This window comes from Stegastes partitus, unplaced genomic scaffold (assembly GCF_000690725.1).
Source record: "Stegastes partitus isolate 25-593 unplaced genomic scaffold, Stegastes_partitus-1.0.2 Scaffold253, whole genome shotgun sequence".
In the NCBI taxonomy this organism is placed as follows: domain Eukaryota; kingdom Metazoa; phylum Chordata; class Actinopteri; family Pomacentridae; genus Stegastes; species Stegastes partitus.
In genome coordinates this window covers 120733-138200 of record NW_007577984.1, presented here as the reverse complement: position 1 = coordinate 138200, position 17468 = coordinate 120733, and the positions used below count along the sequence as shown (strand labels likewise).

At 43.9% G+C, this 17468-nt stretch overlaps 1 protein-coding gene across 4 annotated transcripts in view; it reads right to left on the bottom strand.

Annotated features, from left to right (window-relative positions):
• Positions 1-413: 413 nt before the first annotated feature.
• usp24 (ubiquitin specific peptidase 24) overlaps positions 414-17468 on the bottom strand; it is a 36944-nt gene continuing 19889 nt past the window's right edge. For all 4 annotated transcript variants that reach the window (XM_008281950.1, XM_008281952.1, XM_008281953.1 and 1 more), the window contains 35 exons: positions 17290-17385; positions 16972-17194; positions 16698-16860; positions 16297-16458; positions 16104-16174; positions 15850-16010; positions 15707-15768; positions 15344-15535; positions 15140-15254; positions 14791-14935; positions 14567-14686; positions 14321-14446; positions 13149-13247; positions 12978-13060; positions 12754-12895; positions 12551-12670; positions 12200-12414; positions 10763-10887; positions 10538-10679; positions 10202-10352; positions 10007-10102; positions 9299-9402; positions 9099-9212; positions 7801-8008; positions 7612-7701; positions 6397-6499; positions 6178-6296; positions 5955-6068; positions 5803-5868; positions 5643-5709; positions 5463-5541; positions 5257-5332; positions 3925-4011; positions 3641-3751; positions 414-3214 (listed from right to left, as the gene is read on the bottom strand). In XM_008281950.1, coding sequence (XP_008280172.1) covers positions 3152-3214; positions 3641-3751; positions 3925-4011; positions 5257-5332; positions 5463-5541; positions 5643-5709; positions 5803-5868; positions 5955-6068; positions 6178-6296; positions 6397-6499; positions 7612-7701; positions 7801-8008; positions 9099-9212; positions 9299-9402; positions 10007-10102; positions 10202-10352; positions 10538-10679; positions 10763-10887; positions 12200-12414; positions 12551-12670; positions 12754-12895; positions 12978-13060; positions 13149-13247; positions 14321-14446; positions 14567-14686; positions 14791-14935; positions 15140-15254; positions 15344-15535; positions 15707-15768; positions 15850-16010; positions 16104-16174; positions 16297-16458; positions 16698-16860; positions 16972-17194; positions 17290-17385 — 4210 coding nt within the window. In that variant the 3' untranslated portion in view covers positions 414-3151. The remainder of the gene's footprint in view (positions 3215-3640; positions 3752-3924; positions 4012-5256; positions 5333-5462; positions 5542-5642; positions 5710-5802; positions 5869-5954; positions 6069-6177; positions 6297-6396; positions 6500-7611; positions 7702-7800; positions 8009-9098; positions 9213-9298; positions 9403-10006; positions 10103-10201; positions 10353-10537; positions 10680-10762; positions 10888-12199; positions 12415-12550; positions 12671-12753; positions 12896-12977; positions 13061-13148; positions 13248-14320; positions 14447-14566; positions 14687-14790; positions 14936-15139; positions 15255-15343; positions 15536-15706; positions 15769-15849; positions 16011-16103; positions 16175-16296; positions 16459-16697; positions 16861-16971; positions 17195-17289; positions 17386-17468) is intronic.

The window sequence follows — 17468 nt, the reverse complement described above, 5'->3', positions numbered from 1 at the left end:
TTTTTTCTGCTCCCTCAGCATTAAGGGAGATGAATCCCTGCATCCCACTTGAAATCTTCGCCAAATAAATGTCAGTATAAAAACAGTGTCAACTGGTAGAAACCAAAGTTGTGACTGTGACAGGACATACAGTATATCACTGCAGCTAAACGGATACAACATGACAGATGTTTTATCAGTAAAACGGCTACAATTTACTAAGAATGTAAACTGTGGGATGAGGCTTGAGTTGAATTCACTGTGAGATGTCACACGTCTGTTCTCTGTCTGTAGGATGAGGGGTTGAGAGAAAACCCCGCAGCGGTTAACATGTCAAAACTAACTTCAAGTGCAGCAATGTGATTAAAAGCATTACAGCATAAAGTAGTGAAGAATGAGACAATGTGCAGTCATACATAAAAACCATGTTTACAAAAGGTTGTGCATTCCAGTTTATTTTATATCAAATTTCCCCTTAATCAAACTCTGATGTACAAATTAAAACTGAGTTTTAACATGCATTACAGAATCCTGCGATGTCAGAAGTGAATCTTCAAAATTGAATGACAGTAAAAACCCGTATAGATGCCAATCCCTCCCCACGCACTTCCCCATCCCTCCCTGCATCCCAGGATTAAAACAAAAGATTGTTTTGAAGGTTTTTTTTTCTTTTCTATTTTTAAGTAGTTGTGGGTGATGTAGCAGAGGGACGAACCTAAAAGAGACTCTCGGCTGAATGCAACTCATGTTGCCATGGCCATGTATCTTGGCACAGACTGCATGCAGCTCCCTCAGATAGCACGTAATCAGCCACAGAGAAGGGGCGTGTGTTTGTGACAGTAAGTGCTAATGACACCAAATTACACAGCAAACAACACGGGGGGCTGATTTGTTTCCGTCACACAGAAAAAGACAAACTTCACCACCGCTTACTGCCACACATGCAAACGTGCTGGAGAGCACGATGTGACATTCACATCTAGTGAGATCGAGAGGATTATGGAGGGGAGGGCGGGGTGGAGGGGTGTGTGGAAGGGCTAAAACAGTGTCTTCCCTCTCCTCGGGCCGCGAGGACGCAGAGGAGCCTCAATGGACTGATCGCAAGTTGAGTCAAACAGAAAACCATTTTGCATGATTGCCTTATAGGTCCTCACACTGTAAACATTGACCTGTTAAAGCTGAGAGCTAATCTGCAAAGCTAGCTTAGGCTCATGTCTTCACAACATGTGAGTGAAAGTGTGGCTTCATTAAAACTACCCTAGCGTAAATCAGTAACTACAAAGTGTCTCCGCTTGAGCGCAGAGTGAAAAGAAGCAGCATTTTACCATCACCAAAACCCTGTCCTGTCGCCTGAACCCTGTTTCATTAGGGTAGAGCTTACACCCCCACCCTCCCCCATCCACACACAGAATCACATTACATTCCTACAAGCCTTTGTCACAACACACAGAGGAAGTTTTTCCCTGTATTACTTCAGGGAATAATGGGTATGAAGAAGCCCTGTTGCACCCCTACAGCGAGACTACATGACCACAGGAGATACTGGTCCGGTGTCACAGATGGAGAAGACATTGACACGCTTTGTCGGAGATGTGATGATACAGTATCGGACGTGGGATGGGGAGGGAGATCGGGAGGTTAAGGCACTTCGAGTCTCCCGACGATTGGTTTCGGGGTGATGGTAACACGGATGTTTGCTCTCCAGTGAACTCTAGAGCTACATTTGGGTTTAGCTCCTCTGTGTGCGTTTCCAAAGGTAGACAAAGCAAAAAAAAGAAGAAAACTCCAACAGGAAACAAAAAAAACAACTGATAAAGCAGAGGTAACAGTGAGGTGAGGAGGACCTGTTCTTTGTGTTTCTGAGCGAAGTGAAGTGATGAATGACACACGCTTGCATGTTTTTTTTTTTCCACAAGTTCTATCATAATGTGTTATTCTTTGTTTGTGTGTGTGTGTGTGTGTAGGTGTGTGTGTGTGTGTAACCTTGGCACCTAAAAAATAAAACATGCTCCTGAGCTCCCCCTCAGTCGGCACTGGCGGACCACCACGACTGATCTGTGCACTTCCAGATCAGCTTTTCTTGCATAAGGCTTGAGTCCCTAAAGATCCTCTCCGGTATCCAGAGTCAAAGAAAAGTGGCGAGAAAGAAAAATAAAACACAGCCATGAAAAGAATAAAATCCAGCACGCGAGGCTGCCTGTCAGCAAGAAGAAGAAGAAGCAGAAGTGGAGGAAGAGTGCTGACCTTGGCACTGCTTGTTTCAGATTTGCTGAGGGCCCGGATGTGTCCCGTTGTCGAGGACAGGGCCCGGCCCATACTGTGTCCCCCGTGGCTGGGACCGTGGTCACCAGCGGGGGGCTGGGGTTTGGGGGGAGGGGGTCAGAGGTCAAGTCGCAGGCAGAGTGGCTCGCTATCAGAGCTTCTGTGTGTCTGCATAAGTGGCACTGCAAATGTAAGTTGATAAAAGCAAAAGAAGACGAGGACACGAGCGCGAGGGGTTGGGTGGGCTCTAGAGGAACTGACCGGTGGCTGCTGTACACGTCACGATAAGACTGGGCTGGACTATAAAGTGCATACTTGACCCCACCCCCCCTCCCGAGTGCTCGTGTGTGGAGGTGTTGCTGTACAGGCGCGTGTCCGGAAGTTCCTCTAGAGCAGCTCACGTGGCCTCCCGCAATTTGCATGGTCGTGGAGAAGAGCGCAGGAGACTTTAAAATATTATCTTACACTGGAAATTACATCTATGGAACAAATCTTTACAATATGAATATGTCTATGTAGATACATTGGCAAATATGAGCAGAAAATTGTTAAAACACAACCCAAACCCATCCTCCACCTTGCTGTCATTCTGAGTGAATGAATGAATAAAAGGATAAACTGAAGTCATCCGTGATTGTGGAAGGTTATTTGCACTTCCCAACCCTAATCAACTCTGCTGCCCTTAATGATAATGCATCTCCATCATCGCCTTGGCTGGTCTGAAAGGAAGTAATTCATGATTTATTCATAGCTCCTTTGTTGCCGTAGCGACCGAGAGACAAAGTATTCTGATTGGCTTGCTGTGGAGTCCCAAATGTCCGGACCAATCAGAGGTGAAGTGCAGCCCTTTCAATTGACTGCCCGGAGCTGTGCTGCCTCTCCTTTGGAGGAATCCCGCTGCTCGGAGGAACTAGGAGTCGACGTCTTCTAGATCGCTCTTCGAATCACCGAGCATCATGGGAGACTCCGACCCCTGTGGCAGAGATGAAGTGAATATTTAATAAGAGAACAGAGAAACGAGGTAAAAAAAAAACCAAATCACGGTGGAACCTCCGTGTGCTAGGGAGCCACAGCAGGATTATAATTTCAATGCAACACACTCATTATCTGTAGTGCCAGAAAAAAAGTCTGACAATCTTGTGTTGTGTGGGCAATCTCGACAAGCACAGCAGGATCCAGAGAAGAATGGAGCGGCTTCAAAATCCACTGCTAATAACAACCGTGGGAGGTAACAAACTGCCTTTACAGCTTTTGACAGAAGCACAGGGAGATGATCCATTTTTGCTCCATTCTTCTCCTTTTGGCTGTGCGAGATGAGCGTGAGCTGCTGTAACAACAAGAGTCATTTCAGAGCTCCACTGATCTAAGCGGCTAGCGGGGTTGTGTGGCTCATAGCTACCTGTCGGAGGCTGCGGTCGGCGTTTTCGTTTGCTGGGCTGCCGTCGGAGCCATTACTGCTGCCAGACTGCTCCTTCTCGTTTAACAATGCTGTGGCATAGGCCAAGGTATCCTGCGGAGTTGAGAACACACACACAGTGGCACAGAAGTGAGTTTGGAGGAGAGCAGCGGAGAAATATAAACAGTTAGTGTAAGTTAGAGCATTAGTGTCACAGTGGTGGACCGGGAGGAGGTCGTATCAGGCTCGTATGCGGTATTTTGTTGCATGTGTGTGTGTGTGTGTACCTGTGCAGAGATAGTGCGTTGGAAGGTTTTATTGGTGGAAGTCTCATTGGAAACGTTGCTCTGTGGAGTCCAGTAATGTTCTGTCATCTGAGGGCGGAAGGAAAATGATTCACTATGAGGATACAGGACCATTTAGAGCATTTAATCACAGCATATGAACTGTGTGTGTCCTGGTGCTTCACAGGGCTCTGACTGCCAACCAGGAAGTTACTTGTGCCTGGATGTAAGTGGAAATACTGTTAGGTAGTAATATAAAAACTAGGATTAAGATTAAATTAAAAAAAACATGACTGACTGAGCTATAAACAACACATGTTGACAATATGTGTAGAAACTACAGTTAGAGGGAAAGAAGGGAAGTTAAACAGTCAAAATATTTCGCTAAAAGTACTGATAAAATGTTGAAATAGTTGAGTCAAGTTAGCTAAAGGTAAAGGATATAAAGTTTAAATACTTAGCTTAAGTTAGCGAAAAGAAATGGATAAACACTTGAAACAGCTAACTGACTTAAGCTAAATGTAACGGATAAATAGTTGAATAACTTAGCTAAGGTTAGCTGGATAAAAAGTTAAAGCAGTTGGCTAAAGTTAGCTTAAAGTAACAGTAAATAAGTTGAAATATTTAGCTGAAAGTAATGGAGAAAAAGTTGAAATAACTGGCCAAAAATAACTAAAAATTGTTTATAAATAGTTTAAATAGTTAAGGTTAGCGAAAAGTAATGTATAAAAAGCTGAAATACTTGGCTAAAATTAGCTAAAAGTAATGGCTAATAAATTTGGATGTTTAGCTGGACAAAAAGTTTAAATAGCCGGCTAAAATTAGTTCAAACTAATGGCTAATAGGTTGCCATAGTCAGCTATGGCTAGCTAAAAGTAAAAGTTTAACAGTTGTCAATATAGTTAAAATATCCATATTCTGCTACATGAGCTGTGGTCGTTTTAATGCAAACTTGACCAAACAGCTAAACACGGACACTTCATTTGCAAGAAATCTATCCTAAGAATAAAATTTTTATATGATCAACAGTGTTAAACAGCATTCAGACAAAAATCACTTCAAACGAAAACTATCTGGAGCACAGCAGGTGACGTCAGTGACAGTGTACTGAAGTCAGTATAGGAGGAGCTGCAGTTCATCAGATAAAACCTGTAGTTTGGGGTTAAAGCACTGAGGATCTTTGTTAAATTTTTCCTTCATAATTCCCTCCCTTTATTCCCTTTCAGCTATCTACTATCCCTCTTACCGAAGCAAAACAAATGATCAAATGTCTCTAAAAACTTAACCAAATGATTCTCCTGTCATCTGTGGTCATGCAGTGTTTTATGAGCTCACCTTTTTCTGCAGCCACTGCACAGCCCAGCTCCAGTGGCCAGACAAGTCCTTGAAGTAATCCTTGGCTGGAGGACACCTGGTGGGGGAATTAAAGGAGAGTCAGAATTATGTTGCTCAGTTAATCTGTCATAAGATGATGAAGAACTGCCTACAATAAAGTTTATCTTCCAGTACAATCCTGATCTCTGAACTTTAGATATACTCACTTCTGAGCTAATGTGACCAAGAACTTAACACACTGGTAGCAGCGTCTGCTGTCCACGTTGTTGCTCTGGTGCATCAAAGCTGTGAGGACAAATGGCTATGTTAGTATTTTCATTTGCACTTAATCCACTGTTGTGCCAGCTGTAGGTAAAAGTGCAAAAGCAACAAAAGCTGAGACGTACCTAACAGGCCTTTCTCTGACTCGAAAGCATACTTGAGTCTCTGGGACTGCAGAGGGTCTTCCACAACCTGAGGGAAAAGATTTACCCTCAATCAGCAAAGCTCATCGCTAAAGGTGATCATACAGTTATGATGTGATAAATCAACAGATGAGCCACTCACTAGTAGCTCCTGCAGCATCTGAAAAATGTTCTTCAGTTCATGAGGTGGCGCCGTCTCCAGCTGGGTCTGTGACATACAAAGAATTCAGAGCATTTTAAAACATACTCATCGTCGGCTGAATGTGTGACAGCTGGTTGTGGATGTTTTCTTACTTTGAGTAACTGCAGCACTCCCAGGGAGAAGGGCTCATTACAGTACGACGAGTAGGTCACCATTTCTATCAGGAGAGACAGAGGTCCTGACAGCTCACGCATGGCAAACATCACCTGGTAGATGTTCGCAATGAAGAAAAGACAACATCAGTCAAAGAGCTTCTGTGCATTTATAATCAAATATAAGAATCGGAAAACATTGAGCTGTAGGTTTGTCTGTTACCTCTAGAAGGTAAGGCTGTCCTTCTGGAGTGAAGAGTGAGGCCAAGATGTCTGCATGTAGGGGGAGGAGTGGAGTTGAGGACGGGACGCTGTTCACGCGAAGCTTAAACCCTCCTGGAGCTACACGGGACAACAGGTGACAAATTAACTAGAATCAGAACGAACGCTGGATCGCACAACAACAACCATCCCGTGTGAGAAACAGATTCCAGTGTCTCACCCTGCGTCCGCTGAGGGCCGAGGTCAGAGTGCAGCGTGATGAGCGCCAGAGTGCTGTGGAGGTGAAGAAACTCCCGAGCCTGAGCCGGACTCCACCGTCGGTTCTGTGAAAGATGCACAGAGGAAACTTTGACTTAACTCGACACACACAGATATTTTATTCATACTCAAAATCTGTTTTGAGGCGAACGATACAAAATTGCATTTGCATTCTAATCATTTCTGGATGTTTCTTGAGAACCAATAGTTCGGTGCCAAGTTGGTACCAAAGCTCTGAAATTGCAACCATGCTTATCGTATTGGAGGAACTAAGAGTACGACTATCACAGGCAGACTCCTGGAGGCTTCTCCAGAATGGATTCAAGCAAGCAAGAGCAGGTGGAGCAACAGGTCCACCGCAACTTATGTAAAGGAAGCACCTTGAAAGTCGTATTTAGAGATATTTTGTGTTTGAGTCGAGGATGAAGGACCAGTTAAAGTCAACTTAAAGTCACGTCAAACTAATCTGAGCAGTTCAAGGACAGGCATCCGTATCTATACACAGAATTCACAGTGAGACAGTTTCATTTGTTACTTCATATTGACATGTTGTCACAACGTTTTCACCTTAAAATGCTAGTGTTTGAGGACTGCAACTGCTACATCTGTTGTGGCAATGCTCCATGCACAGAGATTAACTGAGCTTCTTTAGGCTAACGTAGCAATAAGTCAGGATGGGTGCTGTAGATAATGTTGGGGGGCTACCGACACTTAAGTTCAGTCAGCATATAGTGGAGTGAGTGTTTGTGTGTTAGCACGTCGTGTGCAGCCATCTCTGTGGGCTCCCTAATGATCTTTCATGAGGAGGATGCTGAGCAGGAAAACAGACTCAAGGTAGACCAACGCACACATAGCCAAACTTTATCTGAAGCTTTTCAGAGGCTCAGAGAATATGACAAAATAAATATTTGACGGCTGCATCCACGTTTTTTTTCTGATGTTAATATATGTCACTTTATTTCATGTTTTTTATTTTTATTTTTTACAAATAAGAGAGTCAATATCGAAATGCATTCCTTTCATTAGCTTTTTTTTTTTTTTTTGCTATTTTATAAAAAAAAATTTAATCTCTAGTACAATAAGTACAACAGCAGAATTAAAAAGTGTTATGATGAGGAATAGCAAATCTCAAGGGGTCAAACTATCAAGTGTGTTTTGTTATACTATGCAGCTGTACCTGGTTGTTCTGCCTATTGGGTCCCAACAGGAAGATGAGCATCCGACGATAAGCTGAGTGTTTCAACAACAACTGACATGGACCGCAACCCTGAGAGAGCAAACAGAAACAGGAACCACTCAGAACGTCATGTAATACTCATTTGATGGAATAATTTGTACTTTAAACCACTAAGATGTGCAGATTTACCCTCTGAGCAAAGTTACTGAAGAGGCTAAAGTACTGTGCACAGTTTTTCACATTCTCAGCGACATCTTTGTCCAACAATGAGAGCAGGGCGTCGGTCAGATTGTCCAGCCCCGGGTCTCCAAAGTGAAGCGCGCTCTCCAGAGTCTTTTCGAGGATGGATGCGACCACCACCCTCACCTCCCTTACGCTGCACTCCAACAGACAAACCCTGAGGAGGAGATGTAATAACAATCATTATCAGAACTCCAATGACTGGAACTGAACCTGTGTCGAGAGAAACTGTCTCTTTTGGATAAACATGTTCAGTATCTTCTGAGAAAGCTCAGGGAAAGGAGACAAGCAGCCTAAAACATTGTTCATGTGTGAGAAGTGTCTGTGTTGTACCCTTTTTTGTTTTTAGATTACTGCAGCCTTGAGACACAGCTAAGTGTGACACTCTGTACCTCCTCTCTGCTGGAAAGAGGTGTGTGTGTAAAGGGGTGTGTCGCGTGTTACCCAGACGTCCGATGTTTGACAACCAATCACATCCGAGGAACATATAATCACCCCATGCTTTGACACAGAGTAGCGTAGGGCAACACCTTTCTCTAAATCACACGCTTTGGGAAACTATCCTCTGGCTCTAACTGTTTACATTCCTGAGGCTGACCTGTTCTTTCAGTCAGTCGGCATCCAGTCAGTGAGCTACACAGGTGTTTTTAAAAGCTCTGCTGTAAGTGCAAATGCAATTATGTAAGCTTGCTCCGAGAGCACTCCAGAGGCTCGGATGGACTGTTCGTGTGATTAAACCATGTCGCAGCGTGCTACGGATGCTGTTACATTGTCAGTTAAAGTTCAAGTGTGTGAACATGCGCATTTGATCGAGAGCGATAGAGAGCTTGAGCAGCATTATCAGGGTGGAATTGTTTGACCCTGGCTAGAGAGTTGCATTGATTAGAATGAGGGAGCAGTGCTGGGAGCTGCCAAGTCTGTAGTATCGCATATCACTAGGACAGCTACAAAAATGCTGCAGTGAATAAACCCGGGCCAAGTCCCTGCAAAAATCACCCCTTCTAACGCACAGTATTATCCATGCTTGATGTTTCAGGGGCTGCAGAAAACTGAAGTGATTGTGCCCTGATGTTTGTGCTAATCGAGCAGCAGCAGCAGCGTAAACATGCAGCATCATGAACACACTATCAGAAAAAAGCTTAGAGAAACCTTTTTGGCAGCAGTTGGACAAAAAAAACTCTACAGATCATGTATGTCATATCAGGTAAGAAGACATAATGTGGCAGCTCTGTGAGTTGAGTACTGACCGGGTGATTTCTCGTCCCTCTGGTCCCACCAGGTACTGCACCATCCACTGGCACGCCTCACTGCTCTTAGACAGCAACACCTCCACCGTCGCCATCCACTCCTCTGTATCAACCCTACACACAGAATACAGATATAATGTTGCGCCTCTTGAGGGGGTATTCAAATGTGACACATGAATAATTAAAACGTGTGCGCTTACCGGAGTTTCTTTTTAGTGTGCAGGTAGGTGTGGAAGAGGAAGTGAACCGCCAGCTGGAGGCTCTCTTTGGCCATAGGCTGGTAGTCTGGATGCTTCAGCTTTGTCTGGAAGAGACACACAGATATTTACAACTTTTTTGATGATCATATAGCATGCAGTTTGGCTTATGTATGATTTATAGCTGTGATTTTATGTTTTTATGTGACTAGATATGTCATTATATAACACATATGTTTAATATCAATATTGCCATTATACTGCTTACAATAAATCACTGAGAGCTGCAGTGTGGCTCTTTCATTCTCCATCAACACTCACAATGTTTGAATAATCATTATGTACTTATAAGATTAAGTGAAAGTTGACAAAACAAAGGAAACACCACATTGAAAGTCTCTAAACACAACATCAACAAAGTTAACAGCAAAATTAGGACTTATGAAAACAGAATAACAGTTCTGGTAAGTGTAGGACAAAGTAGGAAGTCTTCACTGAGTTTTCCAAGTAAGAAAAAGTTAAGAGAAAAGTCAGAGATTCTACATGCATCTATTTGAAACATGAAAAGGTAAAGTGAACATGTAGAAGACAGTATTTCCTTCTTTACACTTAAGAGGAACATTAATGCCTTATGACTACAGTACATAAATGAGGCTTATTATAACTGTGTAGTGCTAGTGTTTACTCATTCATAATCAGACAGACACATACTGCATTGACTGAGGCCAGGGAGAGGGTGAAGTTGAAGTAGTCGCTGTTGTAGACGTCTCTGTTCCTCATGAACTTCAGATTCTCATCTCTCACGATCTGCACAGCACACAAATGGAGAACGATTATCCCTCGTCTCAGCAGAACAAATGCTAAGCCGGCAAAAGATATCCACGTTACACAGGCAACACAGTTTACCTGATAAATACTGGCGGGCATCTTCTCTACAAACAGACCCTTCTTTTCTCCCTTGCGGACCAGGCGGGTGAGGAGGGTGAGGCGGTCGTTGTTGGCTCTTGGGGGTCGAGGAGAGGACTGAGGGGAGACATCAGGAGAGGACGGGGCAGACCTGGCAAATATAGAGCTGATTAGTCGTTATTGTGACAACGGTCATGTATATATAAATGCAAATTAAGTATGTTTGACAGCTGTCAGAGTTCGGTGTTGCAACAACTTATATCAGCTCCAACGTCATTATTTCAGTCTACTGGAGACGTATGAGGTGCGTAGAGTACATGTGGAAACCCGACTCACAGTGTAAGATCCTCTGCCTCCTGCCTCATGATGCTGACTCTGCTTTTCTTGGGCAGGACAGGTGAGTTCTGGTCGCTGATCTTCTGATAAAACAGCATGTAGGCATTCCAGTACCTCCTCCGTACATCAGGGTAAGGGTTAGCTGCACACGCACACAAACACAGAAAACAACGTTACTCAAGTGTCTAGGAGTGACACACAGATTTCAGTGTTTGTGTTACTTACATTGGTCGTAAACTTTGGGACGGTACTCTCCACCGAAGCACTCGTACTCCAGAGTTTCGTCGTTCATGTCAAACTCCTCCACCACGTTGTCGTTGAACTTGTACCAACGTCCACGAGCGCTGCCACTGTGAGACAAACATAGAAAGACAGTGAATGAGGAGTTTGAGGAAAATCAAGTAGGTTTAAAAAAAAAAATAACTTGGCACAAGCTGAATCAACAAAACAAACTAAAAAAAGCTACAAGGATACAAATAACAGGAAATAGGATCTTGGCTAGTGACTGATTAATCTGGGGCAAATTAATTGGGCCATTTTGAGATAATCAGTTGTGGCTGATTACCGGCTCACAGCTCACATGGCCAGTAAACAAAGTCTAAAATTAGCAGGGAACTTTGTAAATGTTAGTCTTAAATTAGCAACTGTACAGAGAGATTTAATGTTATTAGATGCACTAAGATAGATTAGCTGAGGTAAATCTGTAAACAGCACCACAGCAGAAGCAACATGACGTTTAGCATGTTAGATGCCAATAAACTTACCAGTGAAAGTAGCAGGAGATGCTACTATCTTCTGATAAATGCTGTTTTAACGGGCACTAAAACTTTATTTTCACCCATAAGTTACTTTGTGCAAAGTTCAGTTTTTTGATTACCTGACAATCATTTAGTTGATACATTTAGAATGAGTGCAGATCTGCGTAAGCCAACAGAGACAATGCAACAGTGTTAAATCAGTGTTAAGACATTTTGTGTCTCATTTGCTACCATTAAATTGTATTTCACAGGACTGAAAAATCCACATCAGTCGACCAATAGCTGATCAAATTGCAAGATTGCTACTCAACTGAGCTGTGAATTATGACATTGTTGAATGGCCTTTACCATCCAGCCTATTTTTCTATTGTCTACACGTACAATCCAACACAGATCACTCTCTACCTGACGTAAGGAATAACTGACGAAGAAGCAGCTTCAGAATGCGTCTAATTTCCTGGAACTAGATCACCGCTCTGAGAACAAACTTTCTTTGTGGTGATCTTAAGCGGGGATAGGAACAAACGAGTGAGCGAGAGCAGGGTGCCAAATACTAGTTTCTGTGGTCTCTTTAAGTTCCACTTCTCCAGCGAGCATTCCCGCCTTCCAGAGCCAGACATCTGGAGATGCTTACAAACTAAACCGGGAGCCCACACAAAGTCTGATGCTGCATTCATGTGCCCCAAGGAGGTCCTCTAAATTCTGCATGGAAAACTAAACCAACAGATCAACGTGCTCCGCTAATCGCTGGTTGTGTGTTTCTTCATACAGCAGAAACAAGGGCAGAAAAATACACTGAGAGAACTCTGCAGCATGTAGTTTTGGCTTTGAAAACTGTAAATGTTTCTGATTTACAGAGAAAATTACTGCTTTAATCGGTGACAATGACAGCCGTGTCTCTTACCGTCTGTCTTTAATGAAGGAATAGTAGTGTCCGGCATGCGCCTGACCACTGTGGACAACCACTCCCACGAGCTCATAGTTCTCAGAAATGGTGACTTTCTTCCTGGGTGACCCTCCTGAGGTCCCGTCACCTCTCCCCTCGCTTCCCTCTCCGCTGCAGTCTTGGCGAGCCATTCCCGAGACGGTGTAGGGCTCCATGTTCAACACCCAGGGAAACTGCACATCAAAAAAATATATTACCAGCTTTAATACAAATCAGCTTTATAATTCAATTCAGGGATTGCTGAATATAATCAGGAAGCATGTTCTATTAGGTAGAAGTATGTGATCTTGGATTAGATATGCTTCATACTCTAATCTGCTCATCGTATTTGATGGAGCGTCCGCTTTCCCAGTCGAAGCCAAAGCGCATGAGGTGAATGCAGAGAACGCTGGGCAGGGATTTGATGCACGTCCTCTTCACTGTGGTCCTCTGGTAGATGAGCAAAAACACACATGATGAGTACACGGGATGGCAGTGCAGTAGGACAAAAGCAGACAGGGCAGCATACAGACCTTCTCCTTGCATTTTTCACAGTAGTAGGCGTTGCTGCCCTCTAGCACCTCTCCTCTGACAAACTGGTCCAGAGAAATCTCTAAACTCTGACAGGAAGTCACTCCGAGGTTCAACGCCATGAACGTCTCTTCGCGCTCGTATCTGTGTAAGAAAAGGTCGACAGTCAATATCAAGTGTGATGAAAAAATTGGGAAAATTGGGAAATAGAACATTTGTGGCTTACCGGTGAGGACAGTCTTTACAAATCTTCTGGTCGGAGAAAATTCCCTGAAATGTGTTTTTGAAGATCTGCTCTCGACCCATTTTCTGGAGGGAAGACGTTTTGTCAATAATCATATTGCCAAAACCTGACCAATTTTCTCCCCCCCCCGTCTTTAGCTAGTGTGAGTTATACCTTCAGATGTTCATCGAGCTGGTCCACCAGGCTGGTGAAGAACTCATAAGCATCCTGCTGTTCTCTTACATACAGCTCCTTGTTCCACATCTTGAAGATCTGCAATCATTTCACACATTTTCACTTAATCAGGTAGGAATGGGTTTAAAAATAAAATCTGCAGGAAGTTCTGTTTATGTGTCTGTTTTGCTGTGCTTGTCAAGAACTGCGAATCCAGTTTACTTCAAACTTGGCAGGTTAATTGCTGGGGACCCGAGGCAGGGCACTGCTGAGGTCGTTTTGGTGGGCAGTGTTTAAGGCATCTTTTTAGGGTCCTCAGGGGGCATTTAGCTGCGTGTGATGTTGCCAGGCAACAGAATTAAAGGTAGTTCTATGATATTGCGTGTCGATGTCACATTCTAATAAGAGCCATAGAAACAATGGCAAAACTAGTTCTTACAAAAAGCAGGTTAGTTGTAGGTGGGTGTAATTATACATCATTGTCATGGAAAGAAAGAAGAATTACATTATTTAAAATGTCAATATATTTTCAGCTTCATTTCTTGTTAGGTACTAATTAGCAGGCAGGTCTGTTGTTGTGGCAATTATGGGATGCTTTTGTGTTAAACAGCAATGGAAGGAAAAAAGATAAGCGTGAAAAATGAAAATATCATCTCGTTTACATTTGTCCCACTGAGAAATAATGGCAGGTCTAACTCATGACCCGGTAAAGGTCTCTAAACTGGAGAAAACAAGTTTATGCGTGTGGATGATTTATGTGTGCATGCTGGTTTGTATCTCTATAAACTATGTCATTTTACTTCCTACAACTTAATTCTTTACTGCAGTGATGTTTTGGTGATTTGTGTATTGATGTTGTTGTTATAAGAGTGAGAAATGTCATCAAGCATAAACAATGTATTTGAGACAGTTTGTGAGTGAGCTGTGTAGACGTCATAATGTGAAAACACAACGTAGCCAATCATCAACACTCTAATGAGAAAAGCCACTTATAAATAATGGGTATTGTTCTTTTCTCTTAATAATCCCTAAACTGGAGACGTACTGATGCTCTCCACACATTTGCAGTAACACTTCCAAACTGAAAGCCTGAATGCAATTACAATTAGAGCAAACTGCTCAACTCAATCTCTAGTTTGCTCTAGTTGATTTATCTGTGAAGTGTCCGTTACCTTCCAGAAGTTCTCAGGTACGTAGTACTGCAGTTTGCTCTCCATCAGGTGGCCAAACAAAGACTGGACCTGATAGAAGACGCTCTCCTCTGGCTGGTCTGTGTCATCCTCAATGGATAGGAAAGCCTAAAAACAAACACAGATACTGCAGTCACTGAAACGGGTTTCACCATTCGAAACAGAGACTGCACTCAAAGAGCAGATGCCCTCTGGTGAGTAGATCAGGTAAACAGATAATGTGTGTACCTCTGGCAGGCCAGGCTGCATGTAAAGCTGCTGGAACACAGCGTTCATGTAACACGTGGCTCCGCCGTTCTTCAATCCAACAAAACCTGAGACTGAGCGGCTCTCTACAGGGGGAAGATACTGACGGAGAGAGCAGAGAGTTACTTGCACAGTCAAAAATCATAATCAGACTATATATCACAACAAATAACAATATATTCAATATTATTTAATGAGTGTCTTACATCAAACTCCTTGCAGAGGGAAGGATCTGACTGGTGGTGCATGGACATCAACTCTCTGGTGATGAGCCGTAGGTTTGGGAGAGAGCTGTCTGCCAGCATCACCAGCACCTCGTAGGCTGCCAGTCTGCTGCTGGCCGTGCTGCACCTGACCAGACAGGCAAATGATTAAGCACAACTATCAACACTAACTGGAAACAGACAGAGGTTTGCCCAAAATACAGAGCTTTGTCCAAAACACAAAAAACTTTCACAAGCAAAGCCAGAAACACATTACCTTTTTTTTTTTTTTTTTTGAACTAGATCACAAAAGAGAAATAAAATGTAAAAACAACAGGAATGACGTTCATACTTTGGGTGGAAGTCGTGGCTGGGTGCTGGGGAAGGTGTAGGGTTGGAACTGTTGATGATGATACGAGAGGCTCGAAACAGGAAGTCGTCTAACAACTGCTGGATGAGAGATGGACCTGGGGAAAGCATCACATAAAGTCACATTACAGTTGTGTTATTAATAAACTTCTGGTGTCAATGTGTTGGCATGCATGTTTGTGCTCACCGAGATGTTCTTTCTCGTTGCCGCAGAGTGACAGCAGCGTCTTGATGAGTCTGAGGTGCCCTGCCAGGAGGATGTTATCCGCCTCGCTGGTCTCCATCTCAGAGCTCCAGCTGGGCTCGAAGTTGTCGAGCCAAGAGATCTCATCCTCCAGCATGGTGGCTGCACTCACTTTTAACACCTCCATCTCTGACGCTGGATGAGGTCAGGTAGGTTGAGAGACAGAGATACAAGAGAGGGAAAGCGAGAAAATGTGAGATACACTGACCTGTAGTTGCTGAAACAGGAGGCTGTCAGCTCTGTGTTACAACAGCTCTTACATGTGGGACCATACTTCAGATTTAAGCATTGATAAAGAAGACTTACTGGTCAGGTCATCTAGAAGCTGGCATCTCAGATCAAAGTACTCGGTGCACTGAGACAGCAACCTGAGAAGAAAAAGCAAAATCAACATGACATGCCAGTTAAAGTTTCAAAGATTTTGTGTCTTGTATTTCTAGCAAAGGTACCTCTGGTTGACCCCTCTCATGACAGACGTGGGACTCCACAGTGGCAGCTGAGCAGTGAGAACTACTGAAAGGAGGAACAAATTGGGCTTCTGGACTTCGGGAAAGGCTGAAGTGTCAGACTGGCTCAGCGTGTACAGCTGATCACAAGCCACACGGCGGATCTGAAAGAGCAAGAAACCGAGGAAAGATAAGTGAACACACTGCAATGTCAGGGGTATATTTCTTAGATGCAATCTATTGAGAGTGTTATTTACCTCTCCGCTGGGTGATCCTAGCAGAACATCAATGATAAAATCACTGACGGAGGGAAGGTTGTAAAAAGAACCTGTAGGGAAACACAAAGAACAGGATTTAAAATCTAGTATTATGGGCAATACATAAATCAGTACTGGCAGTGTACAATCACTAAGAGGATGCTTGTCGTCTGTACTTTTGCATGACACTTACAAAGCTGCTGACAGCGTAACTGTAGGCAGGTAACCAGCAGTGACAAAGCCTCGCGGGCGATGATGGCGTCTTTGATGGAGACACTCTGCTGTCTCACACATATCCCAGCATGCAGTGCTGTTGGCGTGGTCTCGCCTTCGCTGCTGGAGCTGCAGTTACTTCCTGCAAATACACAGTTGGATTGTTTTGCCTTCATTTCTTTAGGTTTTGTTTTTAGCTGTTCAAGCATGGCCTATTGGATACAAATCAGGAATGCAGCTGTACAGGTTAATTACCACAACGGCTGAGTGGAAACAGGCAGCAAGTACTATTATCTGCTCTTACGTACAGTATGAAGGCACGGCATAGAGAATGATGAGAACTAGTACACAGACAAAATTGTTGATTGCTTTCTGTCTCACCGGTACTGCTGACTCGGGTGCGGACTCCCTGTGGCAGAAGTGAGCTGTGGGTCTCTCTGATTGGCTGCGGGCTGCCAACCAGATCCAATCGTCCCGCTGCCGCCGCCCATGTCAGGCGCATAAAACAGGCCACGGTGGAGGTGAAGTCACCCACCTCCATGGTCTAGAGAAGAGACAGCAAACACTATATTTAGAAATATTCTCCATCTGGGCGCTGAGCTAAAAGTGGATTTGCCATGGAAACAGCTCAATGCTGGAAGTGTTTGTCTCGTACCTGAATAGCAACACGAGCAGCAGGTATGATCTCCTCGACTCTTATGGACGAGCGCTCAGACAAAGACATCTGTCTGTAGGAGGACTTCTCCGGAGTTCCACACAGAGACAGCTGTCGCCCGGCTCGGCCAGCGTTTCGAAACGGACGCGACGACAGCGCCTCGCCGTCTCTGATGACATCATCATCCAACGCTGCAGGCATGCTCTGACCGACCAGAAGAAACCTGCAAACACAACCAATGTTTATAAGCATGGAAGTCTGACTTGGTGCGTGACGCATCACATCCACCCTCGTCCGGGTCTGACAGTCGTCTTGTACCTTGCCAACTGAAGACAGATCGAGTAGACCCCTTGTCTGGTCTCATAGTCCACTTCTGATGGGATGGAATCTCTCTGCATAACGTTCACCACCAGACTGCAGAGACAACATGGAGAAACAACAATGTCAAGACCAAAAATAAAAGAGAGAGCGTGAGGCGTTTTGGATTGAAGCATATG